This window comes from Limulus polyphemus, unplaced genomic scaffold, assembly GCF_000517525.1.
Source record: "Limulus polyphemus unplaced genomic scaffold, Limulus_polyphemus-2.1.2 Scaffold724, whole genome shotgun sequence".
In the NCBI taxonomy this organism is placed as follows: domain Eukaryota; kingdom Metazoa; phylum Arthropoda; class Merostomata; order Xiphosura; family Limulidae; genus Limulus; species Limulus polyphemus.
In genome coordinates, this window is record NW_013666334.1 from 381,553 (window position 1) to 409,396 (window position 27,844).

At 33.1% G+C, this 27,844-nt stretch overlaps 2 protein-coding genes across 2 annotated transcripts in view; both read right to left on the bottom strand.

Moving 5' to 3' along the window:
* Nucleotides 1-4,721, bottom strand: part of LOC106460183 (putative oxidoreductase GLYR1 homolog) — a 63,189-nt gene extending 58,468 nt beyond the window's left edge. The window contains exons 1-3 of the mRNA XM_013919870.2: nt 4,651-4,721; nt 4,516-4,552; nt 3,719-3,801 (exon numbers count right to left, since the gene is read on the bottom strand). Coding sequence (XP_013775324.1) covers nt 3,719-3,801; nt 4,516-4,552; nt 4,651-4,685 — 155 coding nt within the window. The 5' untranslated portion in view covers nt 4,686-4,721. The remainder of the gene's footprint in view (nt 1-3,718; nt 3,802-4,515; nt 4,553-4,650) is intronic.
* A 9,910-nt stretch (nt 4,722-14,631) lies between these two features.
* On the bottom strand, nt 14,632-22,048 carry LOC111085935. The gene is made up of 2 exons (XM_022386834.1): nt 21,768-22,048; nt 14,632-15,056 (listed from the first exon to the last, which is right to left on the bottom strand). Exons 1-2 carry the CDS (start codon nt 22,036-22,038, stop codon nt 14,794-14,796), a joined length of 534 nt encoding a protein of 177 aa, XP_022242542.1. The 5' UTR covers nt 22,039-22,048; the 3' UTR covers nt 14,632-14,793.
* Nucleotides 22,049-27,844: the final 5,796 nt, after the last annotated feature.

The window sequence follows — 27,844 nt, forward strand, 5'->3', positions numbered from 1 at the left end:
ATGACTGAACAAACATTTTACACTAGGACTTAAAGTTTCAAATTTACTAGGCTATTGATTCAGGTAAAGGAGTATAACAGCAACACAATAGTTTAGTTTTACAAACCAGCCATGGCCACTCTAATTAAGAAGGTGAGGCCATTATTTTTCAACTATGGCCAAGCTTGCATTCATTAATCAATATGTCCAGGAGATAAAATGTAAACTTAATTCATTCATATTTGCATCAGTTTATATTTAGCAATCTTTGATAATGATGCAGTCCCTAACACTGTTCTTATAGCCTGATTAATGAGTATAGAGTAAAGCTTTCATAAAAAAGTACTACCTTAAAATATTAATGTGAAATCTCTTCCGATGTAACACATGTACTTTTCTAAAACCTTCAAACTACATTCCTCAATGACTGTTAGCCAGACAAGAAAAATTTCCTAGGAGCTATATCAGAAAATACAGTTTTAAGGCAAAAACGTTTGATTAATTAAAAGTTTTTTAACATAACTAGAATAGCAACACAAAGTCATTTAACTCACTAAGGTCACTCCTTCACCCACTTAAACCATCAAAATAACTAACCCTAACTAAATTGCACCCATAAAAGTTATCTGACAAAGTTAAATTATATTTAAACTTACAACACTTACTTAAAAGTTAATTTCACATTTCCAGCTTTATCATTTTACAACCCAATAGATCTTCATAGACAGTTTATCAGTGCCCATAACTATTAAGTACATGAATGCCACACTCCTAATTCTTCTACATTCCAGAGGAAATACAATTCTTTAAGTCTCACTGTATATCTCAAAATATCTAAACTAGATAGTCCCTTCTCTGCTCTCTTATTACTTGTTAATCTTTTTTTTTTCATAATAAAGGGGAGAAAAACTGAACAAATTAACCTAAAAAAAGGTTTCACTAAAGTGTTATGTAACACTAAAATAACTTTTATTATTTAAAAATTTCTATAAACAAATTAGTGAAACCTATTAGCGTTTCTGACTTCTTTCATACAGCCAATCAAAAATCATTAATGATCCTTTCACAAAAGAAACAACTCTTTTAAATATTTAGATAGTCTAAGTGCATCATTTTGCTCTTTTCAAAATTTACACTCAATATGCACCTTCTTACCCATTCACTAACCGGTTCCTTAACAAAACTGTTGACAACAACAACGTACACTGAAAGTTACAAAGCAGACTTACGAGGGACTCCAATAGCCATATTCTCGTAATCTGGAAACAACAGACACCCAACTAAAACTCCCCATAACATTCTGAGCTATTTCTCAACTCTGCATTTTTAACTCCTTGAACCCGAGCAGATGCTCCCAGCCGAAAGTCCTGATTTACCCATCAAACAACGACCATGTCTCTTAACATTTATATCTCTTTGCTTGAAAACTAATCCAAATCATGTTATTATTCACATTTTATAAACAGACTTGAAATTTTATAAGGCATGGAGATAATTATTAGGACATTGTGAAAATAATTCCAGCAGAATGCTAAAAAAATTGTGGGATTAAAGAGTTAAAAAGGGAGATACCAGTATCAATTCATCATTATTTAAACTTTCATAACTTCTTCACTTACCTTTTAAGTGAAGCCACGGAATAATCTCACTATAGATAAGAAGTTTTACCCCTGGGGAAGTTTCCCCCAAATTTCTCTTTAACAATATTAAAACTGAAATAGAATTATCTCATTTACTTTTAAACAAACTGATCTTAATATGTATCATTTATTTCATATTTAGTAAAAATATTCATGAAAAACAACATCTTTAATTGTAATTTGAACCATGTTCCTTTTTTCCGAAATTTGGCGACTACTTTGAAACTCAATAAAGATTATCCTTAACCCCACTTTTTTTTCTTGGTTCAAATGAGCATAAAAACAGTTGAAATCATATCTGATGACTTATATTTAATACTGGAAAAGTATCTCTTAGAATTTTGATTAATCACTAGCCTGTACTCACAGCATTTGTTAGTTACTCCCAAGTGAATGAAATTTAACCTCTTATTAGTGCTATTACTGTATTTGGATCAACTGTTACAAGATTTCATGTTCAATGATTTGTCCAAGTAAAATTTTGTTCAAGAACAGAAGGTTTGTGATAGAAGAAAGTTGTGCAATTTGAAGAATGACTTGTTGGTGTAATACACGAAGTTTCATAATTGTTGAGTTTGGTCTCTAGTGGTTTTATTCATACCTTGATGAAGAACTGAAAAATAATGTTTAGGGAGATAATTACAACGAGAAACATATCTCTTTTCTCCAGAAAATGTCATATAGTTTTTACTTCTCATCTCAGACCTGTTGTTTACTCAAATCCACAATAATGTTTTAAGAGATAGTACGTGCATCTTAAGTACACTATAGAATGGAATTAATTAGTTATCATTACTTAGATTCGGATAATATTTTCCATTGTTTTAAGTGATTTGAACTTTCTTGGAAATAAAATTTTTACATGCTGGGCATTATGTTGGTCAGGAAAAAGTTGCTATCCTGTAAGATCAAGAATACTGGGGTAATCAGAGGGTCCAGATACATGACCTTTTCAAGTTAAACTATCTTACACCATAATGTTTCAGTATACATGAGCATATGTCAAACTGCTAAGGCATTCATACATTGTTTTTGCACAGTGCACTTGACTCATTCTTCAACTAATTATGGGCCACTCAGAAACTGCACAATTGTTGAACAGTTCAGAGATATTGTGGCACAAAACAATAAAATTATGGAAACTATAGCAAAGGTACTAACTTATTAACTTTCTGTTGAACTGGTTATACTAATTTGAAGATTGAATCCAGACACTTTATTCCAGTCATAAAACTGTTCCTTACTACTGAAATTTCAAATGAAAAGAAAAAATATATATATATATATAGACATATAAAAAAAAACTAAGAATGTGTGATAAAAATCTTCATCACTTTAATAAGTACAGAAAAATATGTTTGATTCATATTAGTTCTACTTTCTCCGCTTATTATACAGTTTAGGTTTAGTTGATTCTTTCAAACTTTCTAGTATGTGGTAATCATAAGTTTATGAGAGCAATCATTAATCACAGTCTTTCTTGAAGAACATTATAATGTATAACCTTTGTTAATAACTGGAATTTGGAAGTAGAATGTCTAACTCATATGTTATTACCCAAACTACAGATTTAAAAAAAAAATCTGCTAAAACCAGTATACTTTAGGAATTTTAATTTTCAACTGCGTTTCTTTTTGGAATAATGAAATACAAACAGAAAAAGATCTTAAGTAATCAATAAATTACATAAAACACAAAATAAGTACGATTTTTAAGTCAACTTTTGAGTAAAGTAGTCAAGAAATCCAGTTGTAAAGTGCTTGTATCTATATTTAAGCTTATAAATTACTAATGGATAAAAAACAATTTTAAATAACAATATATACCACCATGGATATTACTTATACTTTGTTGTTAAACTTTGAAGACTTTAGGTTCAAAAACTCTCCAATTTTATGGATGGATCAGAACACTTACCATTTCTTGTAGAAGACCTTTTCATTCTGACAAAGGTTTATAATGTAGGTGAAACTGTATTGTTTTGTATGCTAAAATATTACTACACAAACTGGTGTTTGTCATGTATTCAAGAATGATTCAGATGTTTTACCCTTTTGATTCCCTAAGTTTAGTAACACACATAAGCCAGGAATACTTACTAGTCTTTTGTTCCAAAAAAATAGATACAATGCATAGGTTTCTTCAGAGCTGGTCGTTTTATTTCTTTGGCAGGAAAAGCAATCTATTAAAAACAAGAAAATACATTTTATTAGTTGTTTTTTTTTTTCATCAAAATAACACAACATTTTAATTAATTCATAAAACTCAAGAATGAATTTGATAAACAGATAATAAACATAACGATAATTTTTGTTTTGCTTGTTAAGATCAAAACAAAACAGCAATTTTGAATGTGAAATAACAAGAAACGAGTGCCATATCACGTTTTTGAAAAAAAAAAAATATATATTATGTAAACACGTCTCTCTATACACATAAACGCACACAGTAATTTAAGCTATACTGGTCATTTTATCAAATCACAAGTATTAACGTTAATCATATGAAAAACAACAAAAAGTTATATAAGTTATAGGGCCATCGTCAATTAATCTAAATTGTTTGTCTTTAATTTGTTTAAACAATTTTCTGTTTGAAAGTAGCCGCAACAATTAATATTTGTCCAAAAAATAAACATAATAATTAAAAAAAAATTTTTGCATAAATACTAATTAATAAAAGTTGTATATAACAACGATAAAAATGCAAAACTCCATGTGCACGACTAGAATAACGGTAATCCTTTCTCTAAGCGTCTGAGATACTCATTTCAAAACTATTCTCTCGATACTTGCACTCGAACGACGTAACGAAACGTGGACGCTCCAGCAAGCAAATGCCGTTGAAGTTGAACTTAAATTCATAGACTCAATCGAGTGAGGCGTTGGCAACTTACCTTCCCTGGCCAAGGTGAAAATCCTTTCATTTTTGCCCTGTAATAAAAAAGAAAACAATATATATTTTAGAAAATAAAACACTACACTGATAAAAACATGAAAAATGATATTTAGTAACTTTCAGAATTCCTTACCACACTGGATCTCCGATAGTGAATTTATACGCCATTATTCCACAACGTACTAAGACTAAACTAACTTTCCATACCCAAGCTACCCAAATGTCAACGTTAATGATCAACAGATGGCATCACCATACAGTAAGGTGCTTCAGGTTTTACATACACCACCACTAGATGGCAACTATAATTTATATTTAAGAAATTGTAACATATCTCTGCGTGTGTGTGTATATATACGTTAAAAAAAAGTAAAGCAAGCAAGCAACCAATATTCACAAATTAAATGCATTCAGATGACATATATTAAAAGTATTTTAATTTACATAAAATTTTAAAGAAAGTTTCAATTTTAAATAAGCTACATGTGAGTATGAAAGTGAATTAAAAACAGTTAAACTAGCATGGTTAAAATTATTTTAGTGAACCATTTCCGACTTTAGCAGTTTTTGTCTAATTATTCTGATTACGAATGTTATTAATTATTTTTTCATAATATCCATTATTAAAAAATAAACAAGATACTGTGTGAAAATTATTTATATTTTACTCAAACCTTGTTAAATAAAAAAAATCTCATAAAAAAATAATAAATACAAGTTAATTTTCAAGTAAAAATGATGGAAACTGTTTTTTACACAGTCTAAAATAATAACTAATAGCTATACAGTTATTAATTTCCAGCTTCAAGATAATAATAATACAATAAATAATGTTTTCTTTGTTTCTAAGTGCAAAGCTGCACAATGGACTATCCGTGCTATGCTTAGTAATGGTTATAAGCCTTCAAGTTTATTGTTGAACCTCTGTGAGGTAAAAGATAAAATAACCATAACATTACCCTGATGGAGCATGAAATCATGACATTCTTAGGAATTCTTACCTCTTTAAACATCAACTAAATTAAACAACGCAACAATACAAAAGCATTAAGTTTGAATCATTCTAATCGAGGGGTATTAGAGACGAATGTATTATGTATCAGTTTAATGATTCGTTATTAACCCTGCGTTAGTTCCATTGCTGTATGGAACAACCTTCGTACCACCGAGTTGCTCCACACCCCACACCAAAAGAACAAGAAGAACAACAAAAAAACATATCAAGTTTTATTTGATTATTAATCTATCTATATGTGCAGTTAAAGTAAACACCTTAATGATACCATAAAATATTGTTTATTTTTTACATTTTGGTAGTGTTAATAAAGGAATAATTGAAAATACTAGATATTGATGCTCGATATCGCTTTATTTACAATATATATATATATATATAATACATGATTTAAAAAATAAAATTATTATTTTTTATCTAAACATCTTCCTATGAATTATTTTGAAGTAAAAAGATCATTGGTTGAACAATATCAATGAAAATAGTTAATCCGGGAAAACATACCTTGGTTTAGTACCATGGGGTATTATGCTCCCCAAGCCACATGAAACCACGTGTTGCTCTCAGTTCACCTTGGGTACAAATGGGAGAAAACAGGCGTGTATACTCTATCGATACTTTTAGGAAGCTACCAGGAACAGCAAAGACATGTGTGCTTCCACCTGTTTGTGAGATTGTTTACAAAATGTTTGGGGGTAGAAAGAACCAGGGTACGAACATAGGGTTAAGCCATAGTTATAACAAGCTTTAAGGTGATATGGTGTTTGAAATTCAGATTTTTGGAACATAAATTAACAATAATATAACTTCACCCTTACTATAAATCAATAATTTAACTAAAAGAAGCTATTTACTGTCTTACTGGTTTAATATTTCACGGTAAATACTATATAAACTGAATAAAAAGAACAGGCATATAAAGTGCTTTCTTCACTTCTGTATTGTTATTAAGTAATTGCGTCAGTTAATTGTTAAAATTAAAAGAGAAATGTCAACATTTCAAAATTGTTATTATTCAGTCCCTTTTTTTATATATATTCTGAACGAATAGAGTTATATTAAAATAAACAAAATACACAACAACAACAAAAAAAAAAAAGTCGACGAAAATAATTTTGAAAAGGTGACACCATTTAATATCTTCTTTGTCACTTTCTTTATTAAGTAAGGTCTTATAGACGTTTCGAAATAAAAGAATAGGTTATGAAATCGCCAAGGTTTATAGATATGTATATATATATATTTTCGAGAAGATGAAGATACGATCTAGTGCTCTTGGTCAGATCGTACATCCTAGAACAAAGGCGCATGCGCATAATTTGAAAATCGTGTGTCCAGTATTTTGAACCTTGATTATGAAATAGCTCTGTAAAATTACATCTTTCTTAAAAATAATAGAATTTCACACACACACACACACACGTACACTTCACAACAAACGAGTTTATTTGACTTACTCCGTCACCTATTAAGTCAGCGGTAAGTTTATGGACTTACAACGTTCAAATCCGGGGTTCGATTACCCGTGGTGGACAGAACGCAGATAGCGCTAAAACAAAACTTGAATTAATCACAGGCGTACATAACATAATGATAAAATTACAACTTAGTGAAAACTTCTTGTCATGGCGTGAATATTATTCGATACACATCTTGTGTTAAGCAAGTAATTACCAAAGTTTTCCAGTCTTCTCTTTTTCGGTGTTTCGTTACGATAATGAGGAGTCTCTACTTCGCACGTTGTTGACAGCGTTCGTTTTACTTGTTTTCGGTCTAACGAGGCTTTTTATTTTTAGGTGCTAGAAAAATCAGCTTTTAATGACACTAAAACCTTAACTGATACGAGTAGTTATTTCAGAGCGTTATACAAATCTACCACTTTAGCCATAAACTGATTCAGCCCACACGTGCTTCCCAACACGCAACAAACATTTGTGTACTTTAAATAGTTCACATATATATTTTGTTTCTAACAGGCCAATGAAAAAACAGTTTTTGGTATGGGACTGTTACATAGGCTGCAGTAAAAACGAATGTTATGAAACAGCTAAATAAAGATATCATATTTCAAACTGAGCACAAATCTTCGATGTAGAGAAACGTTAAGTATAAATTTTATTTATTCATTTAGTTAGTTTGTTTGTTTTTGAATTTCGCGCAAAACTACACGAGGGCTATCTGCGCTAGCCGTCCCTAATTTAGCAGTGTAAGACTAGAGGGAAGGCAGCTAGTCATCACCACCCATCGCCAACTCTTGGGCTACTCTTTTACCAACGAATAGTGGGATTGACCGTCACATTATAACGCCCCTACGGCTGAAAGGCGAGCATGTTTGGTGGGATGGGGATTCGAACCCGCGACCCACAGATTGCGAGTCGAGCGCTCTAACCACCTGGCCATGCTGGGCCAGATTAAACGGCCAGGCCAAAGATTCCAAGATGCATCATAACCAGAGAGGGCAACCAATACTTAGCACCATCCGCCTACGTAACTACTCGTAAGTGAATAGTGCAATTGACTATTACAGTTATAAAGCCTCAATACGACAGGATTTAGAGACCAAAGAGATTAGTTGAAATTCAATACAACAGGATTTAAAGACCAGAGATATTATTTTAAACTCAATATGACAGTATTTAGAGACAAGAGAGATTAGTTTAAATCCAATACGACAGGATTTAAAGACCAGAGAGATTATTTTAAACTCAATATGACAGTATTTAGAAACCAGAGAGATTAGTTTAAATCCAATACGACAGGATTTAAAGACCAGAGATATCAGGTTTTGTAATGCTACTTAGAATGTTTTTGTTTCGAACGAAACACAACTGCTCCCACTTTCAAAGTTAACTTATTTCACCGGCGTTTCGTCTTAACCTTTATCATGAGGGCCGGTTGTAGCCTAGTAATTAGCGTGACCGGACTGTGAATCCGAGTGTTCACGGTTCGTGGTCCGTTGCTCTAAAAAAAAAAGTGTTACACACTGCAAGGCCGTGTGTGCGCTATAAGACTGACGGTCAAATCCCAGTTTATGGTCTGACAAGAGTACGCCAAGAATCGGTGGTGAGTATTGTTGACTAGCCACCTTCCCTTGTATCTATTAGTACAGAAATAGGACGGCTAGGCGCAGGTAGCCATTTGTATACCTTTGCACGAAAATTATGAAACAAACTTCATTAGGGTGATGCAGTCTTCACAAAATTTTAGCGTGAAGACGTAAGTAGAAATTTAAATGGTAATATTTGTCATGGTTTACGTAAAGGAGAGATTAGTTCTGGGTTGTGAACAATCTACACAGTGATAGTTAAATAACACTTTATACAATTGATACTTGAAACCGTCGGTACTTGGTGAAACTCCATAATTACAGAACTGAAGAAAAATAAGACAATTGTACGTTTCACAAATACATCATTTATTCACGACCATGGTTTCGCCACTTTACACGTTATTTTGGTTAACAAAAATAATGCTTCTTAAACATTTACATTTTTACTCTTAAAGTATATAATCAATACTTTGAGTAGATTAGCCAACATATTTAGTGGCATTGGTATTTTCAATACGAAATGTGTCTTATACGACACCTGGATTAAACGGTTTGGTTTGTTTTGAATTTTGCTCAAAGCCGTCCCTAATTTAGCAGTGGAAGACTAGTGGGAAGGCAGCTAGTCGTCACCACCGACGGCCAACGTTTGGGCTACTCTTTTACCAATGAATAGTGGGATTGACCGTTACATTATTACGCCCCCACGGCTTATAAGACGAGCATGTTTGGTGGGATGGGGATTTGAACCTGCGACCCTCACATTGCGAGTAAAACGCCTTAACTACCTGGCCATGCTGGGCCAGATTAAACGGCCAGGCCAAAGATTCCAAGATTCATCATAACCAGAGGGGCAACCAATAATTAGCACCATCCGCCTACGTAACCACTCTTAAGTAAATAGTGCAATTTACTATTACAGTTATAAAGCTTCATCATACCTGAAAATACGATCGTATTACAATTTATTGTTGTTGCAGTTTAACGCAAAGCTACACAACAGGGTATCAGTATTCTGTCCACAACGGGGAAACGAATCCCGGATTTTAAATTGAGAGTCCGTAAAGTTACCGTTCACCTTTTAATTGAATTTCGCGCAAAGCTACTGGACGACTATGTGTACAAGTCGATCCTAGTTTCAAAGTGATAGATTAAAGGAAAGGAATCTAGTCACAACCACTCACCGCCAATTCTTGGGCCACTATATTAGACTAGTGAGATTTGACTATCACTCTTATAACGCACCCACGGCCCTAAAGTATGAGGGTAATTTGTTTTGACGGTAACGGAGTGCGAACCATGGAACCTCATATTCACAGCTCAACGCGCTAACCACCCGGCCTAAACAACTTAATACGACTTTAAACATTAGCTTTGAAATCTACATACCTAAACAACTTAATAGACTTTAAACATTAGCTTTGAAATCTACATAGCAATGTTTAGATTGTTACTTATAAGATATTTAAATTCTGTACTAAATACAATTTAAGATGACTTTAGAGATAAACTTTGAAATCCATATGATAACAATGTTTATATAGCTGCGTATAAGAGACTGGAATATTGAACATGAGTTGATAATGAAGAACAAAACCACAGCAATAACAACAAGAAAAACACTAAATACACCAGTTTAGGCCAGATAATTATTTTTCGGATAAAAAAAACTTTATCTCATTTCTTGGATCAAAATTCACTTACCAAACTTATCGTTCTTTCTTGTTCCAAAATTAACAGTATTCACAATCAAACTTTCCCCCCTGTTTCAGTCCCAAATTAACAGTATTCACAATCAAACTTTCCCCCCTGTTTCAGTCCCAAATTAACAGTATTCGCCAGTCTAACATTTCCTCCTTTGTTGAGCCAAAATTCACACTATATCATCAACCAAATTCTCCAATCTTTCTGTGCAAAAGTCAACTCTTCTTTCGAGGTCCAAAATTCACAATATTCACCACTGCACTTTTCCTCTTTTTTTTGATCCAAAATTCGCAGTATTCACCAACTAAACTTTTCAAAAATCACAGTTTTCCCGAACCACAGCACGCAATGTGTAAAAGTAAGGGAAAACAACTTCGAAATTACGAGGATGAGAGTTTAACTAAATTTACTGCGGAATTATCTTAGCCAATACATTTGTAAACGTATTACTAACAGGAAAAAAACAAACAAACTACAAATAAAAGGTATTTATAAAATGAGACCATCTTACTATTTCCTGCAATATAAAATAAAACAATCTTTAAGCCAATTTCAAATGCTGATGATAATTTCATCACAAAATTTTAAAGTTTTAAATACACCCAAATCATCTAAAACCTGAAGTTGTACAAAATCATTAGTGTTTTTTTTTTGAGAGAAGAAAAACAAATATAAAAAATGGCTGTAGTTAACCAGTACCCTAACAAAAAACAGGTTAAGACATCCACAAATGAATTATTTAACCCAAGATCGTGGGTACATGCTCAAAACCTGGACATAAGTTCAAATGATAATAATTATTTAATAACAATATATATCTCCTAAATTATATAAAATATTGTTAGGTGATGCTTGTCCATCTTACTTTTTTTCAGATTTAAAAAGAAGAAAAATGTATATAAATTAAGATAAAAAAGAACATTAATTTGAAAAAAAAAGAAAATCCCAAGAAATAATTTTCGATCTGCTGTTTGTAGCATTACTTTCAATCCACAGTTTGTTCTGGCTGTAACATTAATTTGCATGCACAGTTTTTTTACTGGTTGCAACATTCATTTTAATCCACAGTCTTTGCTAATTGTAACATACAAATTTTAAAATATTTCTCAATACCTTTCGAAAAAATAACTATACCAAGTGGTGTACGACAAAATACACTTGTTATTATATCTACTGAAACAATTTTTAATTGTTACACTCTCCGTAGTACTTAGAATTTATAGAAAGCCGTAACAACGTAGTCTTCGGAACGTATAATAACCGAAGTTGAAAATCCGGGGAACAGTTCACTAATATCTATATTATCGCATAATAACTGATCCAAGGGACACTTTCTCAGTCTCTATATAATCACATAGTTTGTGATTCAGGATCAAATAATGACTTAAAATGACCGGAAAATACGTTACCTTTTTATCTATTAGACTACAAAGTTTGTTTCTATAATATTAATAAATCAAAGAAAAATAATTAATAATAAACGAGTTCTGTGGTGCGTAATAGAAATGTTACACAAAACCGAGTTCTATGGTACGTTATAGAAATGTTACACAAAACCGAGTTCTATGGTGCGTTATAGAAATGTTACACAAAACCGAGTTCTGTGGTGCGTAATAAAAATGTTACACAAAAACGAGTTATGTGGTGCGTAATAGAAATATTACACAAAACCGAGTTCTGTGGAGCGTAGTAGAAATGTTACACAAAACCGAGTTCTGTGGTGCGTAGTAGAAATGTTACACAAAACCGAGTTCTGTGGTGCATAATAGAAGTGTTACACAAAAACGAGTACTGTCATAGGGGGTAGAAATGTTAAACAAATGCAAAGAAACGTTCTTAACCGTGAGTCGTTATTCGGTAAATGTAACATCGGAACAAACCCAAAATAATTCTGAAACATATAACCCTATATACAAATAAAGAATAACAACTAAGTCCAAAGGGTTTGCTATTACAACCATGCTTTTTATAACTGTTTATGAGTTTGTTTTTTGGGAGATTTGAAAATAATGATATTCAATATAAATACACATGGATTTGATAAAGTAACGCATAATTGAAGTATTTAGTAAACATATGTTTGTTTATTTGTTGTTAAATGCAAACTAAACAATGAGCTATCTGTGCAGCGCCCACAACGAGTATCGAAACCCAGTTTTTAGCATTAGCACCAGAGAAGGGGCAAAATACAGATACATTGGTAAACACAGATATTGAAGTGAAAAAATGATTTTCAAGAGAAAAGCAAAAACTACACTAAAATTTAATAGTTACGAAATGTCGGAATTTGTTGTAAGTTTACTTTAAAATATGAAAATGAGATTAATTAGTGTGGTTGGGTACCGTTAAGAATGCTAGTTGGATGATTTAAAAGAATCGTATTTATATAGAAAAAAAGAAAAGGTGAAAGTACATTTCTTCCTGTAAGCCTAAAAGGATGAAAGTACATTTCTTCCTGTAAGCCTAAAAAGGTGAAAGTATATTTCTTCCTGTAAGCCTAAAAGGGTGAAAGTATATTTCTTCCTGTAAGCCTAAAAGGGTGAAAGTATATTTCTTTCTGTAAGCCTAAAAGGGTGAAAGTATATTTCTTCCTGTAAGCCTAAAAGGGTGAAAGTATATTTCTTTCCGTAAGCCTAAAAGGGTGAAAGTATATTTCTTCTCGCAAGCCTAAACAATGGTTAAGTGTTTTATATAAATCTCATTGACAGGTATGATTTCCAATAAACGTAAAACGTATTGATACTCCTAGTCATGAGAGTAATAATAATGTTTTAAGAAACCGTATGTTTTTTGAAGCGTATTTTTGAAACGTCCAGTTTTTTCATAGTTGAGCATATAATATTTGTAGTCTGTATTTATGGCAAAGCTACTAACGCTATCAGCTGCCGTCCCTAATTTTGTATTACTGGCAAGAGGGAAACAGCCATTAACAGCAACCTACCGTCCACAATCCACACTAAGGGACTGACTGTCACTCTTGTAACACATCCACATTTAAAAATACAGGAAATATTTTCTAGTACCGATAGGTTTGAAGCCGCCTCACTCGCTCCGAAATCTAGAGCTTTACCACTTAGTCAACTCGCCCCCTAACGTTCAGTAACAGAGTAAATTCAAACATTCCAAAGTAAAGTTTTATATGTTAGTTTTATACATATAATTTCAACAAGCCTACAGAAAGTGAATTTTGTAAAACGTATACGTATAATGCAAAGGGCATAGAAGGGTTACTCCACGAAAAACAATTAAGACGAAATAGGTAGAAACAACGACACTTGAAAATCTAGTTGAAGGGATAAATGGTGTATCAAACTTTTTGTGGTTGAATAAAAAGGCTTAGCTTTTGATTATAAGCAGTCAGAAATAAGAGATAAATTAGTTTTATATTTTCGAAAGAAATAAAATTAATTTATTGAATTGTTTTATTAATTTTACCACTAATTTATTAGTGGTGCTGTACGTTTTCTATACATTTCTTTGAACTTTAAGTCCTGCTAAATTTTTAAATAAACGAAACTCAATGTATAAAAGTGTTTAAGCGTGTATATTTACCTCACTTTATGAAGCGCCCGGTGAACCAGTGGCAAGTCTGAGGGCTTACAACGCTAAAAATATGGTTTCGATAACTTCAGTGGGCACAGCATAAATAGCCCATTGTGTAGCTTTGTGCTTAACAATAAATTCTTTGTAAGCGTATCTACAACCACTTGATAACCTAAGTAATATTATTCGCGATACATTTAAATGTAATCTTTGCAGCTTGAAAAATATCATTAAGTCTGTGATATATATTTATATAGGTAATTAGGTCAGGGTATTGACGTAGCAAAAGATATAAAATAACCCGTCATATTTTATCTATCTTTGTTACAGGATAGACTTGCTATTTCTGAAACCGTAAAATCCACCATGTTTTTAAAAATATTTTTTATAATTAACTAAAGAAGTGTGTGTTTGTGTTTGAAGTTAAGCACAAAGCTACACAATGGGCTATCTGTGCTCTGCCCACCACGGGTATCGAAACCCGGTTTCTAGCGTTGTAAGTCCGCAGACATACCGCTGTGCCACTGGGGGCAACTAAAGAAGTAATTAAGTAAAATACACTAAACTTTGTTTCCCGGAAATATTTGTTTCTGATTTATTGAAGATGCAGATACTAGATGGTTATGATAAATGATCTAAATTTTTACAGATAACATATACACTAATTCAAGGTCTAGGTAATAACTAAATAATTCTTTAATATTATTTGGTTCTTTGTTGAAGTAACCAACGTTTAGAAAGTTACAAGAATATATGAACACGGAAACACGTTTTTAATTATTATTATTATTATTATACAGCGTGGAGTTGACAATTGAAAATTGCTGCTATATTAGTAATTATTTGATTTAATTAACTCTAGAATCTGATTTAACTAAAGCTATAAACAAAATTAATTATTAAAAATATTCATATGTGTGTGATTCCCGAATAGTTCTTATTATCCAAACCCCACTTTCTGTTGTTCTTTACTTTTCTTTTCTTTCGTTTAAGTTTTTCGCACGCTGATTAGATACGACTTCCAGAATCACTTTACGGCGGTAGTGGCGCCATCTGTCATTCTCAATACATTTCTCTACAATCTCTTGAACACTTGGAAGTTGATTCTCTAAAGTAATACGTAGTTTTTGGAGTAATGGTTTGTATCTAGGCTTTCGCATCAGGTGTATAGGAATTAAAAAGCAACGTACAGAATTCTTCGCTATGATATACGTTTTCTTGAGATTCTCACCTAGAACGAAAAAACAAATATTTAATTAAACTACACATATACATTAACATTTTGGACCAGAATATTCTTTTTGCACATGTATTTTGAATATTCTTAAGGTTATTTTAATAGGTTTCATAAAACAGAGCCTGTCATCAATAATTTGGAATAATATAATACTTGCGATAGCACATAACACTAGTAACGTAATAATTCTGAAAATGAGCTTAAAAACCTGAAGACAAAACTGCTAAATGTAACAGTTATTTACATTTTGGAACATAAAGCTTATATAAAAAAGTTTATATGCTATTACACACACAATAAATAATTATAGTTGCACGATGATCGAAACAACTGGGACAATCATGACGGATATCATTGAGCGGATTAGGTTATTCTGAGGGAAAAATGGTTCACTACTTTCAAATAAATTCTGTTTTCAACACCCTTGATCATTTACATAAGACTAGTATGTTCTAAAGCAGAAGTGGTCAACATTTTTATCCGTTACACTAGTTTTAGGTTCAAAGTTTTGAGTAATGTGCCACTGATCTGAAGAAGCAGCTAAAACCAAAAACCATAGTAATGGGGAGGGAGAATTTCAAGTAGCCAAATTAAAATAGATTATTACTTAAATTATGTGTTTGTTTGTTTTAACGTAAAGCTATGCAATAGGTTATTTATGCTCGGTCCATCATGAGGAATCGAATTCATGATTTTGGCGTCGTAAGTTCGTAAATTTACCGCTGACTCACTAGAGGTAGGAGGGTGGGTGGGGGAACCAAAATAAATGAAATAATTATAATATGAAGTCCCCCTGAGGGGCAGCGGTAAGCTTACGTACTCACAACGCTGAAATCCGAGATTCGTTTCCTCCCGGTGGACACAGCAGATAGTCCAATGTGGCTTTGTTCTAAAACAAACAAACAAACAAATAAATGATAATAATACGAAATATAATTCAATATAATTTCTTGCAGGTGGAAAAATTCCAAGCACAGATTGTACTCAATCCCACATGCTGTCGGTTAACCACCTACACCACTCTAAATCCATAGGTTAACCACCTACACCACTCTAAACCCATAGGTTAAACACCTACACCACTCTAAATCCATATTCAAAAATTTAAGTGAATTAATCAAGAGACTGCAATGTGAGACTTGTTTTTAACGAATTTAGATTTCAAAATATATAAAAATAGGTGTTCTGCTAATTTTGTATTTGTATTTGTAATTAAAAAACCTGTTGAAAATTTTATGAAATACTGTTGTTACTTAGAATGCTGTTATTATAAGTTATCTGTGTTAACAAAGGTGTGGAAGGTTCTGATGAAGGAGTCGAGAAAAATAACCTTATATGCATGGTTATTTTAGTTGCCTTTTACTCAACACAGTAAACTGCGAGTCGAATGATGGATTTCATATGTATTTTAGTATCTTAAACAGCTTGTTTGCTAAATAAGTTAGTAAGTTCAATGCTACATATTTTTCAAATCTTATACAAACAAAGATTATCTGTGGTGAGTAAAAGACAACTAAAAACACCACACATACAACACTACAAGAAGCATAGTTTGCTTTTACAATTATCTCTTGTCCATGGTTACTGAGGAAGTGTGGAATTTCCAGTAACCGACAAAAGTCCCTGAAAAGTGGTGAATCCAATGATATATTGGGGTTCATATTTACTTGGAGAATAATTGACTCTGTTTTCTTATAGAAAACGTTTTTGTAAAAAAGTAAAAAAAAACTTTAATTCAAATATGATACCATCCGTATGTAGTGTAATTGTATGAATAAACTTTACTAAAAAATGTAATATCATACTATTTTATATTAGTTTCACTGCCTGTTTTTTCAGCATCCTTCCTGATTCGACAGTTCTTCTGAACGAGAGTAAAGTTAATTCAAGTAAAAATAAACAATAACAATGAATAATTGATGTAAAACAGATAAATAACATTGTGTTATTAATTCTTATTCTAATTCTGATTTGCAAATGAGTCACATAAAGTCGATGAAAGTTGTATTACACTTACTTAATTTAGTTTGCACCATAATAGTGGTTCAACTTGGTGCATTATGGTGGGTAAAACAAAATACGCGGCTTAGCTAACTAATGTATGAATATTTGCTGTAAAATACATATTAATGATATATGTGTAGCTACCAGTTTGCCTGCCAATTTTGATTTTACTCCTTGAAGTCGCACACTCAATCTTTATTTGGCCGCACCTTTTTTCACACCTAAGATGTTTTTGATTAGATATCATGACTTTCTGTAAGCAAGTGACACTCAGTAGTAACCAACATTAGCTTTAGGATCGCAACCCTATTATTCGGAACAAATCTATACATTACAGAACCAACCAGATTCTTTAAAATGTATGGTGGTATTTTTCCTCTCTATAACAGTGTTAATAACTTCCTTTATAGTAACGCTATGGAATTTAGATTAACAGTTTCTTGTCATCACCCGCATGCACTCGGTATAGCCATATCAAGCATCATTATTTATGTTACTTGCTTAAGCTAGTATCACGTGACGCTAAACGCTCTTTAAATAGGATAATTAATACAATTTAGCCAATTTGTTCTGAAATGTTGGCAATGAGTAATCAAAATAATAACCGTCCATACATGTGATTCTTTTGCTAATATAGTTTGCTTGGCTTAACCAATACTTATATATCTGCACATCATTTCACCCTATAGTTTGCTGTTCTAAATCAACCATCTTTAATCAGAATGTCAAAAAACTAAAAACAGTCCATCTTTAGTCTTAAGTGAAGCTGTAGTAAAGATTTTAGAGCGATAGCTCACATGAGTTTTTGCATAGGCGTGCGCAAAAAGTTTGGTCAAAACTAAACGGTTTTTGTTGAATAACTTTGCACATGTGGCTTATATTTTGACCAAATTTGCAAAGGTTACAAAGATCTATCAGTGTACTAAATTTGAAAAAAAAAAAAATCCGCAAAAGTTAAGCATCTTTTCCATCAAATAAAGTTTCCGTACTTTCGGCCCAAAGAAAAAAAAAGGAAGAAATTCAATCAAAATTGGAGATTTTATTTCTCGTGTATTTCGTAATGGATTGCCTTGAAATTTGGTGTGAAGTTAGGATCCAGTAGAGCACATCCACTGATAATATGTGATAGTTTGGATTATTACAGTTTGAGCAACAGAAAGTGAAAAATTGCTAAACTATCATTCCATTTTTTAACACAGAGGGTGTCCTGCAGATTGTTTTGGCCGCACGTGTGTCTTAACCACTGTCGAATCCCAACCGGCCTGAAGACTCCTGATAGTGAGTAAAAAGCCCCGTTTGTTGGTTTCTTTGCTTACTGAATTTCGCACAAAACTACATGACTACTTTTTACGCTAGTCGTCCCTAATTTTGGAATGATAGACTAGAAGGAAGGGTCAAGATCATCCACCGCCAACTCTTAGGTTACACTATTACAACCGTCACACTATAAGGCTTCCGTCACTGAAAGGGCGAGCATGTTCGGTGACGGGATTTAAAATCGCAACCCGCATATTGCGAGTTGAGCACTCTAACAATTAGGCCATGCCAGTTCTAAACGGCTCCGTCCTCAGTAAATATAGCATATATATATAGTGTGGTTTAGATATTATTATTATTATTACAGCATTCTTTATTTTTATTCAGTTGTTAAAATTTCAACTATTTGTGTATGTACCACTAGTAGGGATTGAATAGGTTGTTCCTGTATATGATAAAAATTTTCATGTTTATTTTTATGCACTATTTGTTGGTCAACAATTTCAACTATATGTGTGTGTACTAGTAGTAGGGATTTAATAGGTTGTTCCTGCATATGATACATATTTTCATGTTTATTTTTATGCACTATTTGTTGGTCAACAATATCAACTCAATGAAAAACAACAGTAATAGTGATCATCTAAGACCTTATTCTTCAGAATTTGAGCGCCAAACTACACGAGGGCTATCTACGCACTGTCGTTCCTAATTCTGAACTGACAATACTATATGGAAGGCAGCTAGTCAACAACACTTGCCGCCAACTTGCGTCTGACCGAATAGTGTGACTTGACCTTCATTGTCATGGTAGGCACGCCCACAGCCCATTAATGCGGAGCAGGTTTTTGAAGCAATGGTCTGCGAACCATTAACCCTTAAATTAACAGTCCGAACTCGCTAACTTCTAGGCCACGCTCGCCCACAAGTTAGCAAAACGCTGTATTTTTCTATTAATCTATATCAGTGGTTCTTAACTTTTTTGAATCCGCGGAACTCTTCTGGCATGAAATTTGTGTCACGCAACCCTTCACAGCATTCATTACAAAAAAAAACATTACTGCAATACTAACAGTTGTTTGTGACTAGTCACACTCATTAATTTAAAACAATGCAGTGACTTTTTTGTTATGTTGTGTCATTACGGAACCTGCTATACTAATAAATATATACGATGTAGTCTGATTGTAATTATGTGAATAGTGTCTATTTAAGTATTAGAATATGTGCAACTCTTGAATTCCGCGGAACCCTTGGATGTCTGTCGAGGACCTCCCCCCCAGTGGCACAGCGGTATATCTGCGGACTTATACTGCTAGAAACCGGGTTTCGATACCCAATATGAGAAGAGCACAGATAGCCCTTTGCGTTACTTTATGCTTGATAACAAACAACAACAAAAACTGTCGAGAAAAACCAGAGGGTTCCACGGAACCCCGGTTGAAAAGCACTGGTCAGTGTGGTCATACTATTCACATATACTCGTATACATTAGTCCGAAACAGATCAAAGTTCACAAGAACTACCTTACCAGGGCCACTAGCATTTGGATCACCACGTATTTGACAAAGACAAAATGTACGTTGTTTTGAGACATGTTGGCATTAAAGTTCAGAAACGGGTCACTAGAAGGCGCTTCCTAATTTCGGATAAGCATCAACACTATATTTTTCTGACGCTTTCTAACTATTAAAATCTGCAAATAAATGGAACGTACAAAACTAATTTAACAATCATTATTTCTATCAACATCCAAGGGCGTTTGAAACAGGATTCGTGTAAATTAACAATTCATGTACTAAATGTTTTCTGGCTTAACGGAAGCTACGTGAACTTGTTGAAAAAGTTTTAAAATTATTTACATGTGAAGTTCACGTGCCTCAGGTAATTAATTCAAAGGCTTTGAGAACAATGTGAAATTCATAATATCTATTTATATTTTCCCCATTGTGTGTAATGGTCAGGTTAACATAAAATGCTAAGAATAATCGAAAATTAGTAACGTTTAGTATGCTTTTGAAATGATATTTGATGGTATAGGTGTAAATTTCCCTTTCTGCGAATAATGAGAAGGGTTAAGGTTATGTCTTTGGAACTTTAATAATTATTTGTTAAAATTTCACGTATTTTTGAAAATGTTGTAAAGTTATTTTTGTTGTTTGAAGTTAAGAACAAAGCTACGCCATATGCTATCTGTGCTCTGCCCATCACGGTTATCGTTCTCGATGACGAGGAACCCACTTTGAGACTTATAATGGTTGTAGACGGCTTGAACGGGTAATGAAGAAAAACTTTAATATAAGTTTAACATAACAGCAAATGTACAACGTTTCGACAAGGTTTTGCTCGGATGACTCTTTTACCAACGAATAGCCACGGCTGAAAAGGCGAGCATGTTTGGTGAGATTCGAACCCGCGACCCTCAGAGTGAGAGTTATCGAAACCCAGCTTTTATCTTTGTTAGTCCACAAACATATCACTGCGCCACTGAGGGGGGAGGCTTATTGTTCTACTTACATGGTATTTGTACATTTCTAGACGTAGATTTTTTTATATTTTGGTGTATTTTAGTTTTGCTTCTGATAATTCAAACACAGACGAATTTCCACAACACTATTGTATTAATTAAGTTTAGAAAAGGTCTAATGTCAGATAGTTCGGGAAACTGTATCATCCAAAGCCAGTTAACGAGCAAAGCAAATTATAATTTTTATAAAACTAATTTAATACGAAATTTAATTACAGCTTGAAAGCGTAGTCATAAATCAAGCAATGTTTATTGAAATTAACACGAAGGAAAAGGTTGTGCAAAGTTTATTCACATATGTTTGACGGTGTGGTGAAGACTTAAAACAAAAACACTCATAATCTTGTCTGAAATACTCTCGACAACAACAAACCAAATGTATAAAACCTAAATAAAATATTAGAATATTTTCCAATGTGTAATAAAAGTAGTAAATGTGTTTTAATTGGTATTTATACCACGAAAATTACCAGAAGATTTATAATTTAATTTTGGCTTTAGGTAAGTTTGTTTGTTTTTTGAATTTCGCGCAAAGCTACACGAGGGCTATCTGCGCTAGCCGTCCCTAATTTAGCAGTGTAAGACTAGAGGGAAGGCAGCTAGTCATCACCACCCACCGCCAACTCTTGGGCAACTCTTTTACCAACGAATAGTGGGATTGACCGTCACATTATGAAGCCCCCACTGCTGAAAGGGCGAGCATGTTTGGTGTGACGGGGATTCGAACCCGCGACCCTCAGATTGCGAGTCGAGCGCCCTAACCTCCTGGCCATGCAGGGCCCTTTAGATATGTCTATTTCAGCGAGGCAATACTTTGAGTATGTTTCGATTATTATTGACTAACTTATCAGTGAATTTAATCAAAGTTTGAAAATGTCGATAAACACATAATAGAACATGGAATACCTATATTTTACCTACGGCAAAGTAGTTTCCTACAGAAAGCACACAAATTTGCACCAGTGCCTTTTTCAATTTTCCACAGCTTTGTCTGTAACTTACTCTCTCGTCAGATGGCGCTTCGAGAACGTTACTTTTTACTTCTGTAGATGGCGCTCTATAATGGATGTTTACTTTCCCAGCAGATGCCACTTTATGTAACTGCTCTTGTTCATTTTGATCTTTCGATGATAGAAACTCGATTTCTCTGACGTAACGACACTCTCCCGACAAGATAAAATATATCATTTCCGATGTGTCGGAAATATCGCCTAATATGAGCTATACACAAACGACATTGTGAGCAAATTCAACCAGTTTATACGATAAAATAAGCTTATTATATAATACTTTCAGATAGCAAATTTTATGAGCAACGTAACGGATATTTTCATCCGGTTTTTCTTTATTAAACAAAGAACTGAAGACATGAATATAATGACACAGTACGATAGTAGGTATTTATATACCATACATATAATTTCTAATTATATTTTATTTTGAATATTCTTAACTCAAATGACACTTTACGTGACACTATAAACCGGTTTGATAACTCATTTAATTACACTATTAATACATTATAGACAGTATATCACTGTAACAATTCTTACTGTATAGATTTAAGGTGATCCGATAATCTATTATGTATAAAATCATGATATACTCATTAAAATTCTAAGAAAAACAAACACTTCAAGAAACCTCTAAATAATATTCTTAATATTATTATAAACATGATTGTAAAAATCGCTAGAGGCATTAAATAACTATCCCAACCCATTATTGTTTAATATTAGATTAATAACTACAGTAGAAAACAACAGCCTTTTCCATTAATGTATTAATGTTTCCAAGGATAATATCATAATATTTTATATTAGTTATTTACAGCACAATAAAAGAATATTATATCAAAAAGGAAAAAAAAAGACAATGCTATCAGTATTTCAAAAACACGAATTTCACGAAACAAACTTTTAAATAATAGTTACAAAATTTACAAAATTTTGCTTTATATGCATTAAAGTAATAGTTTTAGTCAAGCATGTGAAGTAAAGGTAATATAAAATAAAAAAGAATATTAATATTACGTTGTAGTTAATGTTGAAAATAATACTTGCCTTATTTTTGGAGTAATTTTTCGTTTCAGAGACGGAAATAAATTTAACAATTTCTTCGTCTGTCCACTCTATATCCTGCAAAAAAGGAAGAGACACTAACTCCCTCTTTCGAGAATTGTTCTCATCTTCCATTTTTGTTTTTTTTTGTAAAATATTAAAAAATCTTCTTTTTCTGAATCGCAGGATTCCCAATTATCCTAGAAAGACCAAAAAATTTCCATTAGATTTATAGAAATACCCATGTTTATAGAAAATATTTTATTTTCTCAACGCTTAGGCCTTTTCTTATGATAAACGAAGCAAACTATACTGCTAACACGAGACAACCTCGCAGTTTGCTAACACGTCAGTCTAATGGATGACTATGTTTTAAAAGCCACAATGTGTCATGGTCCAAATTGATGAGTATAATGATATTCAAATTATAGATAAATTATTCACGTGCTGGGTCCTCTGATACGAAGAAAGCAGTCAGAAATATTTTGAATATTTTATCACTTAGTGACCTTGTTTCCAAGTGCTAGTTTTTTTCCGAAGTTCGTGCGTAAAGGTCGATACTACTGTATACTGATATACAATTATGCATTCAGGAATTAAGGTTTAATTTAGTACATATCTAGATCCTACGTATGTATTAGGATTTAAATAAATCTTATTTTTAATTCAGTGCAATTTTTGCTTTTAAATAACGTTTTAATTTCTCAATTTGTTGATTTGTTAACCCTAGAAATAATGGCGAGATACAAGTATGCTTAAGAATTCGACGGACTTTTTAAACATATTTTTCTAAGCCATCTACGCTCCAAGTTTGTCCTGGATCTACAAATTGGCTGCCGATCCCTAATAGTGTATGAATCACCAGGAAGAAAACAAAAATATAATTAATAGTGCAATTCATCCCACAAATTACTGATGGGATTTCCTATGCTTCTTGCATAGGAAATCGCTGATGATACTTAATTCATTTAGTTAATTCTTTACAATGGGTGTTTTAACAATAAAAAAACAACCATATTTGGTTAATTCTTTACAATGGGTGTTGTAACGATAAAAAACAACAATATTTGGTTAATTCTTTACAATGGGTGTTTTAACAATAAAAAACAACAATACTTGGTTAATACTTTACAATGGGTGTTGTAACAATAAAAACAACAATATTTGGTTAATTTTACAATGCGTGTTTTAACAATAAAAAACAACAACATTTGGTTAATTCTTTACAATGCGTGTTTTAACAATAAAAAACAACAATATTTGGTTAATTCTTTACAATGGGTGTTTTAACAATAAAAAACAACAATATTTGGTTAATTCTTTACAATGGGTGTTGTAACGATAAAAAACAACAATATTATGCAATATTTTGAACCTGCAGGTAGTGAACAGTACAAAAACAAGTCACAATTAGCTGTTGGATAAGAGCACGTGAACGAAGAACAGGTAAACGGCAATTAAGTACCAAAACTAAAAAAAATAATAAAAACCTGGTAAAATTTTTCCTACAGTGTTTACGGTAGAGATAAAATGATCACAAAATTAATGTACCAGTCACTTCAGCCGACATATCTATCTATCTATATATATACAAAGGTTGAGTAAAGTCCTCATCCAGAAAGTGAAGGCTATGAAAAAAATAGCTCTCCGATCCAAAATGTCAGAGTAATGAAGCTGGACATATTTCCAGGTACTTTTAACAAGGATTTGAAATTCATGAAATCTCACAAGCTGAAAGTTCATAAGTTTCCAGCCACACATAAAACTCAACGACTGTGTCAATGATTAAGATGGCCGAAGAAACTGGAATCAGATTGTTAAGATTGCGTGGTATAAGATTGACCGCGACAGTTCTTCGCCAGAAAAATACGGTGTCCGACAATAATTTGTAATCAAGGCTATCAGACTAAGTGAGAAAAAGAAACTCCAAGAGCAGTACAGGACCCATTATTCTTTCATAGTACAATTAGATATCAGTATAAATAACACGATCAAATTTTTTTGTTGTAAGTGATCTATTTTAAAGCTGTTTTCAGAATACGTAAGAGTTCGTTTCCCTATATCTTTCTTGTTTTCAGAATACGGTCTTGGCTAAAATGTTTTCATATTTTGTAACAAATAAGATCATTATTATTAAGATGAAACACAAATCAAGTTAGCGCTGTCGAACTGAGAAATGTGTGTTATATTAAGCATCTACATATGCAATTTGTATATTGAGACAGGTTATATGGACCTCATATGCGATTTATTAGAATAGCAAAAATTGTTATCAGATACCTGTAGAAAAATGTGTAATTCAACATTTCACCTTTCACAACAAAACCTTACTAAAACACATATAATGACAAAACATGACATCAAATTATTATAAATAGCATCTGTAACTTTATATCAGTTCATATTAAACATTTAGTACTTGGTTGGTCCTCTTTGTACTCTAATAACCTCCGCAAGGCGATGTGGCATGCTGTCGATGAGGTTATTGATGTAATACGCTGTGAGTTCATCCCAACTTTTCACTAGAATGCACTGCAACTCAGCTACAGTAGCTGGTTTAACGTCGTGGTTAGCAATTTTCCGACTCAGTTCCTTCCAATAGTTCTCAGATGGATTACAATCTGGAGACTTTGCTCGCCATGGCAATCTTGTAACGTCCTTCTGGTCGAGATAATCCTGTACAACATGTACACTGTGGGAGTGGCATTGTCATCCCAGAATACAAAGTTATTGCCAAACCTAGCCTTAGCATATGATAGAAATATCGCCTCCATGTGATACTTGTAGGAAGCGCCATTGACGTTTCTCTGGAGCATATGAAGAGCAGTTTTTCCATCATGATTATTAGCTGCCCAAACATGTACTACACCACCTCCTGTGTATTCCCTGTTGGAAAGGCAGTCTTCCCTCAACTGTTCTCCAGACAAACGACGAACACGAATCTCACCATCAGCTTTAACAAGCAAAAACAGGAATCATCAAAAGATGACATGTCGCTAGTGTCCTAACTGTAAGTTGGCATGCTGTCTTACCCAAGTGACACGGTGAATTCTAGTTAATATCAGTTTGCAGATAGCCCTTATTGTAAAATAACCTTGTTTGATTAGTCTCCTATTTATTGTTATTCTGGATACCCTGAAATGAATATGTTCATGCTATTCCTGTCGTAAGGTGTTGCAAAATTTTTTTCGACCTTGACCTATTGACCTGATCAAAACACAGTCACCTTGGGCAGTAGATTTTCGGCGTGTACCAACAGAATTTCCCGGGAAAACGTTTCCTGTAGTCCGATCACGTTTCAGGATTGTGGATACAGTACACTGGGTGTACCCTATTGTTCTGGCAATGTCCATTTCTTTCATACCATTTCTAGACAGTCGAAGAAGTTGATGCCCTATAACTTCTGGCATGTGACGAGTCATGACTGTACAACAAGTACGAAGAAATTGTCTGTTTCGAAAAAGATTATACCCAAAGCACACCTTTTTATACAAACCAGGTATGTATGTGTGTTTTGACAAACAAATGCCCAAAACAACTTAGTCAGACCAGAATAACAACTCGTACATGTTTGTCCGATCATAAGCTACCTGGCCCCGGCATGGCCAGGTGGTTAAGGTGCTCGACTCGCAATCTGCGAGTTCGAATCCCTGTCGCACCAAACATGCTCGCCCTTTCAGCCGTGGGGGCGTTATAATATGACGGTCAATCCCACTATTCGTTGGTAAAAAGAGTAGCCCAAGAGTTGGCGGTGGGTGGTGATGACTAGCTGCCTTTCCTCTAGCCTTACACTACTAAATTAGGAACGGCTAGCGCAGATAGCCCTCGTGTAGCTTTGCGCGAAATTCAAAACAAACAAACATACGCTACCTTCTCTGTTACTACTCGGGCATTTACTCAATAACTACCCCATGCATGTAGACCATAACATCAATATAGAACAGTATGCAAACATTTTGGCCAAGACTGTACATGAGAGTACATTGCAATATATTCTTCTTATTATCTTATTTTCCATATGAAAATATTTCATTTTAACATTGATTTATAAAGAATAGAACCATCCAATTGATTTATAGTTTTTATAATCTTTGTATTTAATACAACGTGTTTCTTATGATTTATACTTGTCAGAGACAAGGTACTAGGAATCGTATTGTAAGAAATGGTTTTGGTATTATCTACCAGCGGTATTTTTTTCATCGAACTACAACGACTAGCTTTTTCAGTAATATCGAATAATTCACGATTGTCAGAATTGATGAAAAATAAGTCTATAGTATTTCAAGTTCAATAGTACAGCACATTATACCTGGCTACACGTGTTCCGGGCATGTCTTAGTGAGTCTCTCACAGCAGTTATTACGGCTTCAAAACGTGCTTTTCAAGACAAGATACTTCTGCGAAATACCACACAAATTAGCGAAATCATTATATAAACTATCGTTGGCCTAAAGACACTTAACACAGATATAAAGTGTTAAGATACAAACAACACTTTTCTTATTAAACTACTTGCTCTTTTTAACAGTAGCGTCCACGATATTTAACAGAAATTTACATAGCTTCTTTTTAAGTAATTATTTAAGCATTTTTTATATTTCGGTCAAGTTTTACTAATAATTCCAGAAATCAACATTTTTGTAATAATCCATACCCCCCACCCCTCTCACAAGTGTACAAGCACTTGCTAATACGCCCACAGTTAAAAGAAAACCTTGGCAAAGATGCTTTCCTCAGGAATAACAGTAATGCTGTATTTTAAGCAACTAAGTGAATACAAATAAATTGATTTTGTTTATAAAAGGTTTGTTCGTTTTAAAATTTTTGCGCAAAGCTACAGAAGGGTTAACGGCACATATAACCTTACCTAATTTTGAACTTATACACTAAAAAGAAGGTAATTAGCCAACAACATCCACCAGCAACCCTTG

Coding starts and splice junctions, on each gene's coding strand:
- LOC111085935 (XM_022386834.1), bottom strand. CDS start 22,038: ATGATATATTTTATCTTGTCGGGAGAGTGTCGTTACGTCAGAGAAATC. Junction 15,057..21,767: donor AGGAAACTACTTTGCCGTAG/GTAAAATATAGG, acceptor TTTTCGTTCTAG/GTGAGAATCTCAAGAAAACG.